Source organism: Aspergillus lucknowensis (assembly GCF_044049455.1).
Source record: "Aspergillus lucknowensis strain CBS 449.75 chromosome Unknown BJX67scaffold_31, whole genome shotgun sequence".
Classification (NCBI taxonomy): domain Eukaryota; kingdom Fungi; phylum Ascomycota; class Eurotiomycetes; order Eurotiales; family Aspergillaceae; genus Aspergillus; species Aspergillus lucknowensis.
Window position 1 is genome coordinate 199,837 of NW_027263575.1, and position 14,841 is coordinate 214,677.

At 50.4% G+C, this 14,841-nt stretch overlaps 5 protein-coding genes across 5 annotated transcripts; 4 read left to right on the top strand and 1 right to left on the bottom strand.

The window, feature by feature from the left end:
* Nucleotides 1-487: 487 nt before the first annotated feature.
* On the top strand, nt 488-3,747 carry BJX67DRAFT_373167 (telomere stability and silencing-domain-containing protein; the record flags this gene model as incomplete). Its single annotated transcript, XM_071031358.1, has 3 exons — nt 488-1,340; nt 1,857-2,177; nt 2,237-3,747. The coding sequence occupies 3 exons, from the start codon at nt 488-490 to the stop codon at nt 3,745-3,747; spliced, it is 2,685 nt and encodes an 894-aa protein (XP_070884517.1).
* Nucleotides 3,748-4,425: 678 nt separating this feature from the next.
* Nucleotides 4,426-6,519, top strand: BJX67DRAFT_358279 (pyridoxal phosphate-dependent transferase). The gene is made up of 8 exons (XM_071029559.1): nt 4,426-4,764; nt 4,825-4,866; nt 4,920-5,319; nt 5,375-5,580; nt 5,638-5,717; nt 5,776-5,943; nt 6,005-6,214; nt 6,275-6,519. The coding sequence occupies exons 1-8, from the start codon at nt 4,639-4,641 to the stop codon at nt 6,303-6,305; spliced, it is 1,263 nt and encodes a 420-aa protein (XP_070884518.1). The 5' UTR covers nt 4,426-4,638; the 3' UTR covers nt 6,306-6,519.
* An 832-nt stretch (nt 6,520-7,351) lies between these two features.
* Nucleotides 7,352-11,026, bottom strand: BJX67DRAFT_178802 (leucine--tRNA ligase CDC60). Its single transcript, XM_071025156.1, has 3 exons — nt 8,552-11,026; nt 8,303-8,501; nt 7,352-8,249 (listed from the first exon to the last, which is right to left on the bottom strand). Exons 1-3 carry the CDS (start codon nt 10,888-10,890, stop codon nt 7,647-7,649), a joined length of 3,141 nt encoding a protein of 1,046 aa, XP_070884519.1. The 5' UTR covers nt 10,891-11,026; the 3' UTR covers nt 7,352-7,646.
* Nucleotides 11,027-11,443: 417 nt separating this feature from the next.
* On the top strand, nt 11,444-12,709 carry BJX67DRAFT_178829 (mitochondrial 54S ribosomal protein mL61). Its single transcript, XM_071025157.1, has 2 exons — nt 11,444-11,609; nt 11,797-12,709. Exons 1-2 carry the CDS (start codon nt 11,571-11,573, stop codon nt 12,373-12,375), a joined length of 618 nt encoding a protein of 205 aa, XP_070884520.1. The 5' UTR covers nt 11,444-11,570; the 3' UTR covers nt 12,376-12,709.
* A 361-nt stretch (nt 12,710-13,070) lies between these two features.
* Nucleotides 13,071-14,638, top strand: BJX67DRAFT_389308 (permease of the major facilitator superfamily; the record flags this gene model as incomplete). The annotated part of the gene is made up of 2 exons (XM_071034487.1): nt 13,071-13,922; nt 13,984-14,638. The coding sequence occupies 2 exons, from the start codon at nt 13,071-13,073 to the stop codon at nt 14,569-14,571; spliced, it is 1,440 nt and encodes a 479-aa protein (XP_070884521.1). The 3' UTR covers nt 14,572-14,638.
* Between the last annotated feature and the right edge of the window lie 203 nt (nt 14,639-14,841).

Here is a 14,841-nt window from a genome sequence, read left to right on the forward strand (position 1 = left end):
CCACGCAGTTCGACTTTCTTCGCCGACAAGGTGATCTTTCACATACCACGGAAGAGGTACTCGTGAATCTTCTTGCGGTCTTCCTTGGGAATAAGCCTGGGAAACTATTAGCGAAGCGGCTCAACACAGTCCATATCGCAGATGCTGTCCTTACATTGTCGCGAGTTCCTGGTGCTCTTCGGGGAATCGCTCTGACAATGCGCGAAGAGGTTGGTTGAAATTGAGTGGAGCGACGGATCCCGAGTTCAAAGTGCGGTAGTGATTCCACCTTTTGGGGAGGTGTAGGGCTGTGACCCTAATCAATCCACCCGATAAGACAGTATCATGTGATCGGCGATAACACCACGTGACTAATCCTTTTGGCCGCCGGCCGCCACCTCTCAGCCACACTTTCACCAAGTCGAAATCGGTGACTGAAACAAGTCTCGCAGTCTCTTGAGCAGTTACACAGGATTTAAACAAGTCGCCGCCCCATCGCCGAACCAAAATGGCGCCCTCACATATGAACGTCCTCCTCTCGTCCTTCCCCGGACTTTCGCTCCCCTCTACAGTCTCTTTCGCGCTTCCGGCGACATCGACTCTATCCGACCTCTGCGACAAAGTTTCCTCATATATACCATCCTCATTACCTCTCGACTCTCTTATCCTGACAACCACTAGTAATAAACGGATACTCCCATTATCGCGAAGCCTCTCCGACTTCATCTCTCCAAATGGGGAATCCACAGCGACGTCGAACCTTCTCCCTCTCCGCCTTAGCGTTCCTGTCCTCGGAGGAAAGGGTGGCTTTGGTTCCCAGCTCCGTGCAGCTGGGGGGCGTATGTCAAGCAGGCGCAAGCGCAACCAAGGTGACGACAATGGGTCCAGTCGGAATCTCGATGGCCGCCGGCTCCGCACGGTAAACGAGGCCAAAGCGCTTGCGGAGTACCTTGCGGTAAAGCCTGAGATGGATAAGAAGGAGAAGGAAGAACGACGACGTAGGTGGGAGGCTGTGGTAGAAGCGGCCGAAAAGCGCCAGGAGGAACTCAAGAACGGAGGTGGGAAGCAGAAGATTGATGGTCAGTGGATGGAGGATAAGGATGAGATGAATGAGAAGGCTAGGGAGGCAGTTTTAGCGGCCATGAAGGAGGGTGTTTGGACCGATAATCTGAGAGATCACCTCCTGGGTGGCTCGAGCACCAGTGCGAGTGAAGGAAGCGGTCAGGAGAGCACCTCCGCCCCCGAGGAGAGTGACGAAGAAGATGGCGAGATGGAGAACGCGTCTGCCCAGGCTAGTCCGTCGCAGGCTCCTGCAGCACCTAGGCGGTATATTGGATTTGACGATGACGATGAGTTCACGAGTGACTCGGAAGCGGAAGAAGAGCATTCTCATGATGCAAAAGGGAAAGGAAAAGCGAAAGCCTAAATAAAATTTACGTCCTATTTGCCCATACCGTCTTTCAAGGCTCCCACTAGGCGCATATTGTTCTGTCCAGCGCATCCGTTTAGCCAACCTTTTCACGCAGCTTTTCTCTCAGAATGTGATCACCTTTTCCAGCATCAGAGTAGTTCCAGTAAGCTCAAAGAAATACCATCATGTAAGAATCAGTGTCTGGTTTCCCTCTCTGTAGTTCAGCGCTGATTCGCCACAAGGACTTTTCACGGCGAGTGGCACGGACCATTAATGCGGATAGGCCGATGGGTTCATTCGTAAGAAACCTCCGTTTTTCCCCCGACACTTGAGCCCTTGTTCATTATGGCATCGTCTTTCAGGCGTACAATTCCCAGGGTCTTCTCGCCGATACAGAGGATCTCACTCTCGAAACGGCAACCCCTATGTCTCTTCCATAGCCATAACACTACCTCCGGCTCCTTAGGGCCCGGGAATGTCTCCAATATCAAATTCATAAGCCCGCCCTCAAGAGCGCGACTGCGCAACTTCTCGACGGAGAGTCCTATTTCCGCGGAATCCCCGGAAAACATTCATCCTATCCTGCCGGTATGCTGTCCAGGCTGTGGTGCATACGCGCAGACAACCGAACCAAACGAGCCTGGATACTACAACACAGCTAGAAAGAGCACGCGATCGCTTTTGTCTGAGTCACGAGACGCTGATTTTGAGGAACAATTAAGGCAAGAAGCCTTGTCGACAATAAACGACGTGATTGAAGAGACGGGAGCGGCCCCTCAGCCCGATCGTGAGTGTTTACTCGGTTCATTGTATTTCGCAAGCTTTACTGATAAACTACCGGCTTAGATGATGTCCTGGTGGAAAACGCAACGGATACCGTCACCGAATACCTCGAGATGTCTAAACGCCCTGTGAAAATCTGCGATAGGTGTCACAACCTACGGCACCACAACGAAGGAGTGTCTATTGTCTCGCCAACGACAGACTCCATCCGAGCCTACCTGGAAGAGAGCCCACATAAAGATAACCGAATATACCATCTTATCGATGCAGCGGATTTTCCCATGTCCCTTGTTGATGGTGTATACGAAAAGCTTTCCCTTCAAGAACCCCCCTCGCGAAATCGGCGGGCAACAATGGAGAAATACAGGCATGGGAGGAAGCTACCAACAATATCATTTGTTATCACACGATCAGACCTCTTGGGCCCCACTAAGGAACTGGTTGACTCGAAGATGGATTACGTGCGATCCGTTCTCCGTGAAAAGCTGAGGTTCCCGGCAGAGCAATTTCGCATGGGCAATGTCCATATGATCAGCGCCAATCGAGGGTGGTGGACGCAAAAGGTCAAAGAGGAGATGCGCGAACACGGAGGTGGCCTTTGGATCATGGGCAAGGCAAACGTGGGAAAGAGCAGATTTGTTGAGGCCTGTCTTCCCAAGGATTCAAAAAACCTTGAGAAAATGGCGGAACTCGTTGAGCGCCGACAGCGAGAATCATCCAACTTTTTTGAAGAGCCCGCCCTAAGTTCCGATAGCCTTCTTCCCCCAGCCCCGGAAGAGGATCTCTATCCTGTTCTCCCAATCGTGTCCTGGCTTCCGGGGACTACAGTTTCTCCGATTCGGATCCCCTTCGGCCGTGGCAGAGGTGAAGTCATCGACCTTCCTGGGCTTGATCGCCCCGGCCTTTCCAACCACGTTTTAGACGAGCACAAGCGCGACCTTATAATGACCAAGCGTATTAAGCCCGAGCGACATGTCATCAAATCTGGCCAGTCCTTACTTCTTGGGGGTGGACTTGTTCGAATCACAGCAGTGGATCCGAATATTATATTGCAGGCCGCTTGCTTCGTCCCAATTGAGGCCCATGTAACGAAAACGGAGAAGGCCGTTGAGATGCAGGCACAAGAACGCAAATATCCTAAGACAAACATCATCAAAGATGGTACCGGTAAATTGATATCTTCTGCTGGGACCTTTGATCTGAAGTGGGACGTGACCGAGTCAAATCTTCCCGGTTCTATCGCAAAGGCTCTCAACGACAAACGGATTCGGCGTGCTCCGCGATTGCCATACAGAGTGATGTCTGCTGATATTCTACTCGAAGGATGCGGATGGATTGAGCTGACTGCCCAAATCCGTACAATGTCCATACATTACGGAGATCAGTCGGCAAACTCTTTCCCACAAGTTGAGGTATTTACTCCTGAGGGAAATTATATCGCGTCACGGAGACCTATGGAAAGCTGGCAATTCATAGCGGCGAAGAGGAAGGCTGATCGACGAGCGGCAGGACCGCGTGGACGCCAGAATATTGGGCGAAAGAAACGCATTCTGGGTTCACAAGCAAAATCATAAGCGACAGCCTCTAGCATGCCTCTTCAACTGCATTTGTACATTATCTACTTGTGTAGCATAGCGATCGGTGTTTCGGAGATCATCCAGTGTATCATACTTCCTCCACTCCACTTGAACAATCAACATTCGCCATACAAATGATCTCTCCTCAGCTGAACCGAACCCGAGCGGCATTCGCCCGTCGTTATCTACTCCAAAACGGTCTCCACCGAGCTGTCTTATCGAAGCTTCTCCACGCCCTTTTTGGGGGGTCTTTTAGGGTTGGGGAATGGCGACTCATTTTTTTTTTGCTTCTATCCCCTCTTTGATCCCATGTACCTAACACACCACACGAGTAGGGATGTTGAAAAGTTGAAAATAAGTTAGTTTCTAATTTTAGGAAATTGCACTGGTTTTTCAGTTTTCGATATTAAAAAGTATCCTTTTGCTCCTGTACTTCGTTTTTGTGGATCTTGGGAGTAGAGTTGTTCAACCCGACCCAAAAACCCGACCCAAAAACCCAACCCAAACCCGACCCGACCTGCTCAGAAATGGGCTGGGTCATGGTCCTGATGAGTTTATACTAACTATAGGGGACTAAATTTAATTATTATCAAGAATAAGCTACCTAATTATATATATAAAGGAGACTATAGACTACTTGAGTAGTATAAAAATCTATTTCTAGGAAAATGTGCATTGGTCGTATCTCTTATGCTTCGTTAATGAGTCATGAATCTGGCAGGGTGGTGGGGATTCACATCCATAATCATTGAACAGTAAACTCGTAGGGTTCTTCAGGTTCTCTCTTCCTCCCCGCACTAGTCTTCAGAAACATTCCCAGTCTTCAGAGTCCTTCATTGTTTCCATCCGATTATTACATACTTTTAGACAGAATCATCATTGATTATAATGCTCTCCTCGCGTGGCAAAAGAAATGCCGTGTCGTTTGATGTCCCCTGGCTCTATGCTGCTCCACCAACCTACAATAAGGAAACCAACCCCGAGGGTGTCATCAACTTCGCACTCGCAGAGCATGTAGAGTTGCCCCAGCTCCCACAAGCAGTCAGCTATTATCGCATCTAACCATGATAATAGGGGCCGGTACGATCCGATATCGCAGAATACATCAACAACAAAGTCAATTCCAGTTCCTCCCGTCTCCACAAACAGAGAGCTGACAGGAGACTCAGGTCAAATTCAACGTCAACTCAGTCTGCTATGGGATAATGGCTACCGAGAACCCCCTTCCTGCCGCTGCGGCATCTCATCTTAACAAGTACCTGAAGCCTTTAGACCCTATTAAGCCCGAGATGGTCGTCAAGGTGAACGGTTGCACGTCTGCTGGAACCATGCTCTCCTTTGCCCTCGCTGAGCCGGGTGATGGCGTCCTGATTAGCAGACCCGTTTACGGGCGATTCGAGCTTGACTACGGCTTTCAGGGCAACGTTCAAATTGTGTATGCGGATACGGACGCTGACGAGGCATTCTCGACCTCATGTATCGAGAAGTATGAGAAGGCTCTCCAGGATTCGGTGGCGAAGGGGGTTCAGATCCGGGCTTTGCTTCTTGTTAACCCGCATAATCCTGTTGGTGAGCTTTCGACCTATCTATCCTCTCTAATGGTCTAAGTTTCTGACAGAAAAAGGATGCTGTTATCCTTCTAAAACCCTCATTGAGATTCTGAAGTTCTGCAACAAGCACCAGATTCACCTTATTAGTGATGAGATTTATGCAACGTGTGTATTTGATACCGGAAACCCGGATGCGCCCACGTTTACATCTGTACTGTCGCTTGCTACACCAGAGTTGATTGACATTAATCTGGTCCATGTATTGTATGGATTCAGCAAGGTGAGTCAACCCTCTCCCACAAAGGTCTTACACCACCAATAACTAACATGAGGCTAGGATTTCGCCTCGGGTGGTCTGCGTCTTGGATTCATAGTTTCTCATAACGCTGAGCTCCGGCGAGCGCTCTCCGCTGTAGTGTCTGTTTCCTAAACTCCATCAACACTCTCATTTCGCTAACCAGAATTGGACAATCAGGAGATTCTATAGTCCTTCAGCAGCAGCAGAGACAATAGGAACTGCTATTTTACAAGATGAGGAGTTTGTGGAGAAATTCACCGAGAGATCCACGCAAGATCTTGCCTATTCCTACCGAATCGCTACTTCCATTCTCGACCAAGAGGGCATTAACTACAATAAGAAAGCGTACGCCTCTTCCCGCGGAATTAGATTCAAATGAGATTGGCTAATGGTATGACATTCATAGGAACGCTGGTTTCTTCATTTACGTCGACCTGTCGCCGTATTTGCCCAAGGATGGCACACTTCGGCAAAAGGAGCGCGAATTCACCCTCGCCCAGAGTTTCCTTGACAATGGCCTCTTCCTACACCCAGGCGAAGAGCATTGTAAGGACCCTGGCTGGTTCAGACTGGTCTACTCGCATGAAGAGCATGTTTTGAGGGAGGGCTTACGAAGGTATGCTCCTTGTACAAGGAAAAGACATCACATTAATCTGACGTGCATGAACCTGCATAGGCTCCTCAAGACCGTGAAGTCAACACAATGATTTGGAAATACCCACCCCGAGGAGAACCTCATAGTTGCTTGTTCCAGCATAGCAAGCCCTCTTCATTCTCGTTCAATAGGGTGACCATTATTCTTAAAGGCATCTAACACCTATACATCGCGTATAGAGTTCTGTCGTGGAAGACACATCTCCCACTTCTGATATAGACGAACAGAAGAGTATGATAAACCATAGCCGCGTTTGAGCGCTCTCCCTTGCTGCCTCCGCCATACCGTAGAAGCCCCCTACGACTAGTTACAGTAGACTCGTCCCGGCAAGGTGTGCTGGTTGCACCTTCCGCAAGGGTTTTCCATGTACGGCAAAATAGGAAGGTCCTAGGATACCCCAAGGAAGGTCCGTCCAGGCGCAGCCACCTTTTCCCATTCGTCTAAGATTTCTTCGGAACTTACGTTCAGGTTCATGAAGAGAGGGGACCATGTGCGGCCCATCAGATACTATGCACGATCGTAAGGATGGAATATTATACAATTCAGCAGGAGGAACGAGCCCAAAAACAAGAACTGGAACAGGCCGCCAATCATTCCACTGCCCCGCATCCTCAACTCCCTTCCCAACCTTCTTTAACCCATCCTCTACGCCTGTCCCGCGCTGCCGAGCGCATCCCCCAATGGCTTCCCAGTGCTCCCCGTGGCACTGCCCACGGGATCTCGACACCGCCGACGGTGTTACCGAGTGTGGGTGTGACAAACTTGGCGGCGCCAGTCACGCCTTTGTCGGAGTCAGAGGAGTAGCGGTTGTTTGGGATGTCAGTTTGGTGGTTTGAGGAGTGGTATAGAACGTGGGTTTCCTTTGTTAAAGATTAATTGTAGGTTTTGTAGTCATGCGGAGATGAGAAGATTCTTGATGGATGGGGAAGGTCAGACCGGGAGCCCTTCGTTCGCTCTGCTTTTATACTAGTATACCTCATGAAGGCCGCGACTTGCCCCTGACATCATTGGCAGTGTCATCTCTGTATAGGATATCCCACTGATAAGCGGGGATGTGCAATTCAGGAGCTGTGATCGGCATTGCGGCCGTCAGAATTCTAATACTTTGGCCAAATATAGTATCGCAATGAGGTCATTGGGCTATCCATGGAATAGTGTGGAGGATGAGCTTTCGTACCTCTCGACTCTGGAACGTCTGATTGGGTCTATACAAGATATACTTGGACGTGTGCTTTGAGAGCTGCTTTCGAGTTCTATTTAATAAATGAATAGAGGTGATTCTCCTGCGTACTTCCCGCATTATTATTGAGTCAGCGAGGAAGATGGTAAAGCTGTTGTCACTCGTGAATTTCTCTCGGTGGTTTGAATCTGTATCTCTAGATTTATGTCTGGTTTATTCAACGTTCACGAAACTGAATGTGGGTTGGCCGGGAACCGCATTCTCGGCCTGGAGACCGTCTCTCTTCTCACCCGAGCCCACAACCTCACCAGTCTTACCTCCCTCATCGACAGCAACAACCTCTATTTCTTTAGCACCTGTAGTCTTCTTCAGGTTAATCTTCATCTCCTTGAGGACCGCAAACTCATCAAAAGGAAGTTTCCGCTCAAAGACAATCTCCGGAGCTTCCTTGCTCTGGACGAGTCGTTTCTTTAGCCCCTGAACGAAAGGCATCGCCTTCTTCATTTCACCAAGTTTTCCGACCTTGGCGTTCAGGTCCTTGTCGTTGATTGAGAGACTGATGGCGTCAAATGCTTCACGGACCAAGTCGATGTATTTCTCCTGCCATGAGGGGAACTTCTTGGCGGCGAAGATGGTAATCTTCTTGGGCTTGCGGGGGTCAAAGCTTGCCGCCTTACCCTTGGAGAGTTTCTTGACGTATGTAGCTTCCGCGGACAGGATGCTTGAAGCCGTGGCGCGCACGTAGCTGGTGGCGGCTGACAATTCGGGTGACGGCTCGGGTACCTCGGGGAATGTAGCACGGTGGATGGTATCAGGCTAGAGCAGTCAGAGATGCCCCGACAAGGCTAACGGATAGGATAGGAGCGCACCTTCTTCAGGATTTCGAGCCAGACATATTCGGACCAGTGAGGTGCAATTGGCGACATCATAAGCGCCTGGAGCTCGATATAGCGCAGAACAATATCACGGTGCAGGCCGATCCCTGCTGATGTGGCTGCCTCACGGTAGGCGTCACGGGCGCTGGTAAAATCGTACAAGCTAGACTTCAGAGCTAGCTTAAAGTTGGTACTGACCTAAAGTTAGCACCAACTATCCCCCACAGGCGGGCATAGACTCACTCTTGATAGTTCTTCTTGGCCTCCCGAACCAGGGTGTTAAGCTCGTTCTCGAAGACCTTATCCCAGAAATGATCGGTAGGGCCGGTGCGCAAGCTCTCATCCCTTACCACTTCCTCGATCCACTCTTTAAGCGTAAACAGGCGCAGAATGTTGCTGTTGGCGACGCTTTCCTCAAAGTTGGCGTCCTCGATCCCGTCACCTGCATCGGCAAAGGCAATGCGAGTGGCGTCCGCACCGAACTTGTCAACTGCATCCTTAAGAGTCAAGAAGTTTCCTGTACTCTTGCTCATCTTGTCACCGTTCAGGAGTAGATGTCCGTTCGCACGGACACCACGCGGCCAGTACTCCGGAGGGAAGAGCGCAATGTGAATGTAAAGGAAGAATGTTAAGTGGTTTTGGATCAGATCCTTTCCGGAAACTCTGACATCCAAGGGATACCAGTATTCGAACTCTCTCCGCAGTGCCTGGAGGGCATCCTTATTGATTCCACTCTTAGTGACGAGCTCATCGCTGATCTCGCGCCTGCAAAATACGTAATCCCAAACCTCGTCGATCATTTGTTCTGCTTTGAGGTTGAGAGGGCCTGTTGTCTTGCCGTAGCGATCGCTGTGCAAGAGGTGCGCGATGGTATAGTAGGCCATATAAATTGTACTGTCACTCAAGCTCTCAACAAGGAATTGCTGGTCCCAGGGAAGCTTCGATCCTAACCCGTAAGTTCTGGCACACGCCCAGCGATTGAGCCAATCAAGATTTTTCTCGAATCCATGCTTAGTCTCGTTCGCGTATGTGTTGAGCGTGTTTGCAACATGGTTGAGAGTCTCCTGCTGCCACTCTGCATCGTTCTCACCGTAGTTAAGGAACCATTGTCCAAGATAAGCGACGACACAGTCATCTCCACTTCGGCTAACGACCTTGCCCATCGGGTCAGCGAAAGGAAATGCATCCCCGCTTTCGTACAGCGCCTTCCGGATTTTCTCCTTGGCAGCGCTCACAGGCTCACCCTTAAAATCCCCAACAATCATAGTACCCTTGTAGAAGGCCTCACCATAAGCCAACTCCTTGGCTTGTGCAAGCTGGTTAACATCCTTAGGGGAGTTTATCTTAAGCTTCTTCACCAGCGTGGGAGCTGTGAGGTTGCCATATGTGGGGGTTTCGAGAAGGGGGAAAATTTCTAATTCGGCCCACTCCTTCTGAATACCATAATATTCGGGCTTCTTCGCAAGGTCCAATAAGGTAGCATAATCGTCGGGGCTGTCCGAAGGTACGGAAGTAACAACACCGGTACCTTTAGCAGCAGAGACACCCTCCATAGGTAAGATGCGCACACCTTCCTTGTGGAACGACAGAGGAGCATCTACAAGAGTGCCAACAAAAGCGGACCCTGCAGCCGTTAGAATGGTGGGCAGCTGATCCTGGGTCTTTGGGAAGTTCTCGCTGTCGAAGAAAGTCCCCTGGAAGGCCATGTTCCAAGCACCTCTCTTAGTGCAAATATAATACTCCCTTTCTTTGACCTTGAAGATTCCATATTCAATCTTCGGACCGAGGAAGCAACAGGTTTGACCATACATGGTCTCTGGGCGCAAGGTAGCGGGAACAAAGTAAACGTTGGCATCATCTTCGATCTTGCCCTTCACCTGCTCGGCAATCTTGGGGGCCCACTCCTTGACCCGGAGCTTCATAGCGGTATATTCCTGGGGCCCAATACCCTCGCCCTCAGTTCGGTCGTGGTCCATACAAGGTTGGCCATCTTTAGGAGAGTAGATTGTGTATCGATTGCCGTACTGGATCTTGCCAAGTTCATGAAGGCGGTTCATCTGCCAGCGCACAAAGGCGTCGTAATACGGATTTGCATCCGTAGTGACGAATTGTCGGCGCCAATCGATGCCGGCACCCAGACTATCAAGATCACGGATGGCGAGGGGAGGGAAGTGCTGGAGCCAGTAGTGCGCATCGGCAAACTTGTGGATCTCCTCAAGAGGGATACCAATAGCCAACATTATTTGGAACTGGTACTTCATCTTCACGGTTTTGGCAGCAGCCTTGCTCTTTTTCCCGGAAAACTTTTCCTGCTGCTCACCCTTGACCTCCTGAGTAGGAGCGGCGACAGCGGAGGTGTCCTCATCCTCGTCCTTATAACCTTCGAAATTCTGCCCGAACTTCTGCACCTCATCGGCGAGCTTATCCGCACAAGCCTTAATAGGCATCCCGGTGCAGTGGAATCCAAGAGGAAAGAGAGCTTTCTTTCCCTCCATACGGGCCGTCGCAGCCATGAACTCGACTTTACTGGCCGTAAAACTGTGACCTGCATGCAGGGTACCATTCATATACGGATATGCCATGGTACCAAAGAATTTGGGGTATTTCTCACGGAGCTCCGCAGCGGGTATGCTCCCGGCTGGCACTTCGGACAGGGAGGGAGCGTCGACTTCGAAAACCTTTTTTTCCTTCCATTGCGCCTGGTATTTCTTCTCGATAGCGACAAGAGTGTCTCGTTTTTCGGTCTGTGTTCCAAGAGGGCAAGATTAGCCGGAAAATTCAAGATCGTTGTCTCAACGACTGAGGGAGGGGTAAGTGGAGAACATTTTCAAGCTTCAGGGTATTCTTCGAGCTGTTATTCGGATCGAGGGCAGCTGCGGACGCAGCAGCGGCTGCCATGGCTCTCTGAAAGGCCTGCTTCTTTTTGCAAACCGTATAAAAAGAGCGTAGAAGCGTGGAGAGCTCCTAAATGAGTGAGGAAAGGACTTTCTAGACCGCGGGGTTCGGCCTGATCAAAGCCCTTGGAAAAGATGATGTGGGAACGTGGAGGCTCTCACCGCCTGCTGCAAATAGGTCAAAATTCCTACATCACGTGCTAAGCAATCGGAGTGGTTTCGTTCCGACAAACCAAAAATTAGCGACGACAACAAGCCTGCGTTCACTAAGAAGACCTCTCGCCAATTCAGTGTACCTTACCGGCGAAGTCGCTTGTACACTTTTCTTACCGCGGAGCCTCCGACTATACGCACCTACATCCATCATCATGCCAAACCTGTGGAAGCGGATACACAAACTGAGAGCTGTATGTTTCGCAATCTCCTCCCGAAACTTCAATTGACTGATAATTTCTTGTTTCAGAAGGTAATTTTCACCTGAATCTATTTCCCACCGGGCTCGGGCTTCGTTGGCTCATCAAGTTCAAAATCTTCCACCGGCCGGGCGGCCGGGGAATCAGTTCAAGATGAGGAGCTGACTGTCCTGAAACACAGCTTCTCAATGTCCGCGTCGGAACTGGCGCTGCGATTCTTCCCTCTGCAGCCACGGCAACCAAAGAATTCCCAGCAATCACGCGCTTACACCTCACATACGCGCGCAAAATTTATGGTGGACACCAAGGCGCGCGACATTTCTGGCGGAATTGCTTCCCTCGACTCAAGTACCATAACCCGGCGGTTCAGATGACAGTGAAGCAGACTGCAGATCAGGAAGGCCCCGCCGCCTTGACGATATACTTCTCAGAGAACATCAGCAATGCTGCTTCACTAAGTGCCACCACCGAGATCAAGGACCAGCATGCCCCTACACCATCTGCGACGGAAAAGACGGCGGTTATGAACCTCAAAGACCTCACCTACACAGACATTTGGCAGAAAGTGAAACTTGCGACCGGGGCGCGAGACTTGGTTGCTACCCCGGAAGAGCAGGCCGAACTGCAGAAGATCGAGCAAATGCGACAAAATTCGGAGGCGGACCGAGCACGCGTAGCCAGTATCCGACAAGCGAAGAAAGACCAGGAGTTAATGTTACAACAAGCAAGAGGAGAAGTCGAGAAACTGAAACAATTATAGGCATTCTTCGCACTCTGCCTGGCGGATGGGACTCTGTCTCTAGGAAAATATGGGCATTGTAGCATAGCATTTCTTTTCACCCCATGTCATGTAATTTAGAATATCTCTTTCCGCCTTCACAAACACCTTACTCGACGCTTCAACTCCCGAATCCCGTACTATCTCGGTCGACAAGCCGCATTACCGTCCAAGGGTGCGACTGGGGTCGATTAGGCTTGTGTCACACAACCAAGACTGCCAAAATTCGAGTATCTCCATCAAGCACCCAATTCCCTCAGATCGTTGACGAAGGACGAGGGCGGAAGACAAGTTATTTCAAGGGGTTTGTGCTGAGGGAGCTCCCATCAAGCCTCAAGTCCGCGGGGGCGTCCTCTCCATCCCTTTCTTCGTTTCCAGCCATCGAGATGATCTCCATCGAACGGCATCGGATCCCGGCCCGTAAGGCCTTCGTTCGAACCGTGTGGTGCAGGGGCGAGAAAAGACCCTTGCAAAGCACGAAAAGGATGGAGAGTCAAAAGCAGTCACTGATAACAGCCTATTTCATGTTTTAAACACCCGAGATCCGTTTCCCAAGAAAGCCTCCAGTGATGGACTTTGAAAAGAGCCAGAAGTCCGCTGAGGATCATCCTTGTTTCCTCACGCAGCTCTCCTAATATTATTTTCTTACAATGTCCGATGCAAAGCCGAAAATTTCAATGAAGGGGGCCGAAGAAAAGGACCAGGCCGTTGTGGATGGACTCGCTTGGACTGCCGAGGATGAGCGCTCTCTGCGATGGAAAATCGACCTGCGTATCTTCCCAGTCCTCATCGTCCTGTTCATCCTCAATTTCATTGACCGCAATAATTTCGCTAATGCTCGACTCAAGGGTCTTGAAAAAGACCTCGGTCTCACCGACGTCGAGTACCAAACCTGCATCTCCATTCTACTCGTCGGATACATCGCCTTCCAAATCCCATCGAACATGGTCCTCAATATCTTGCGACGGCCTAGCTGGTATCTCTGCGCGTGTGCGGCCGGATGGGGAGCTACATCGGCAGCGACAGCCGCCGTTCAGAATGCTACCGGAGCTATTCTATGTCGTTTCTTCCTTGGATGCCTCGAGGCGTCGCTCTTTCCTGGGAGCATCTATTTTCTCTCACGTTGGTATACAAGACGAGAGATGCAGCTGCGGGTGACGTTACTGAACGTGGGGAATCTTGTTGCGCAGGCCTTTGGTGGCTTGATAGCCGCCGGGATTCTGACCCGTATGGAGGGTACGGCCGGGATCAGGGCCTGGAGGTGGCTATTTATTCTCGAAGGGGTCATCACTATCGCTTGTGCAGCTATTGCGGCTTTCATCCTGCCTGACTATCCTTCAACAACATCCTGGCTCACTAGCAGGGAGAAGATGATTGCACAGCACAGACTCGATCTCGATGTGGGCGCAGATACTGATGCCACGAATGCAACCGTAAACGATTCTTTGAGAGGGCTAAAGGAGGCCGTTGCGGATCCCAAGGTCTGGTTGCTGGGGATCTCATATCACTGCACTATTATGGGGCTCTGCGTAAGTACCATTCGCTCGCCATATAGTTTTAGCTATGGTGATAACCTCGCACGCTCGGAAGTTCAGCTATTTCTTTCCCACTATTACCCAATCCCTAGGGTACGGCACAACAGAAACCCTCCTCATGACGGCGCCCCCTTGGATTTGGGCCGTTCTAATCGCGCTTCCTAATGCATGGCATGCTGACCGAACGGGCAAACGATTTTTTCACTACCTAGGACCGGCCATGGCTTGTAATGTTGGATACATTATCGCCATGACCACACGGTCCACTGCGCCACGTTATATATCAATGTTCTTAATGACAACTGGGTACGCCTCCGGATTTGTTATGCTAGCATGGATCAGCAGCACAATCCCTCGACCACCAGCCAAACGTGCGGCAGCCGTCGGTATCATCAATGCGATGGGCAATATCGGTAGCATTCCAGGATCTTATATTTTCCCCCAGAAATGGGGACCGTACTATGTCAGATCGTTCGGCGCTGAACTTGCCATCCTTGCATTTGGGTGTATATGCGCCTTGGCACTTCGGATGTATCTACGATATTTGAATAAGAAACTTGACGAAGAGGAACGAGAGGCGGAGAGGAGCGAAATGCCGGGAATTGAGAGGCAAGATGTGAAGCGTTTCCGGTATATGTACTGAGGATACTTCCAAGGTTGCCCGGTAACAGTAATGCTCTGTAGTAAATTATCGCGGACGTAGTACCTGCAATTGAATCATTAATCCATTCATCCAGTATGCTTATTGCTTATTACGTTTTCCTTCCACTTTCTAGAAGACAAGTATCAGAGTCGAGGCGTTGCCTCGGCTGGGCTTCCCCTCTCCAAAGACGACTCTCCAAACCAACATCGCCTTATCTCCTCCCTTCCCGTCTCTCCATTTCTATCTTCCCCGGCACCACCTCACTAGCAG

Coding starts and splice junctions, on each gene's coding strand:
- BJX67DRAFT_178802 (XM_071025156.1), bottom strand. CDS start 10,890: ATGGCATATCCGTATATGAATGGTACCCTGCATGCAGGTCACAGTTTT. Junction 8,502..8,551: donor GCCAAGAAGAACTATCAAGA/GTGAGTCTATGC, acceptor ACTTTAGGTCAG/TACCAACTTTAAGCTAGCTC. Junction 8,250..8,302: donor GGCTCGAAATCCTGAAGAAG/GTGCGCTCCTAT, acceptor TGACTGCTCTAG/CCTGATACCATCCACCGTGC.
- BJX67DRAFT_178829 (XM_071025157.1), top strand. CDS start 11,571: ATGCCAAACCTGTGGAAGCGGATACACAAACTGAGAGCT. Junction 11,610..11,796: donor GGATACACAAACTGAGAGCT/GTATGTTTCGCA, acceptor CCTGAAACACAG/CTTCTCAATGTCCGCGTCGG.
- BJX67DRAFT_358279 (XM_071029559.1), top strand. CDS start 4,639: ATGCTCTCCTCGCGTGGCAAAAGAAATGCCGTGTCGTTTGATGTCCCC. Junction 4,765..4,824: donor ACTTCGCACTCGCAGAGCAT/GTAGAGTTGCCC, acceptor CCATGATAATAG/GGGCCGGTACGATCCGATAT. Junction 4,867..4,919: donor CAGAATACATCAACAACAAA/GTCAATTCCAGT, acceptor CAGGAGACTCAG/GTCAAATTCAACGTCAACTC.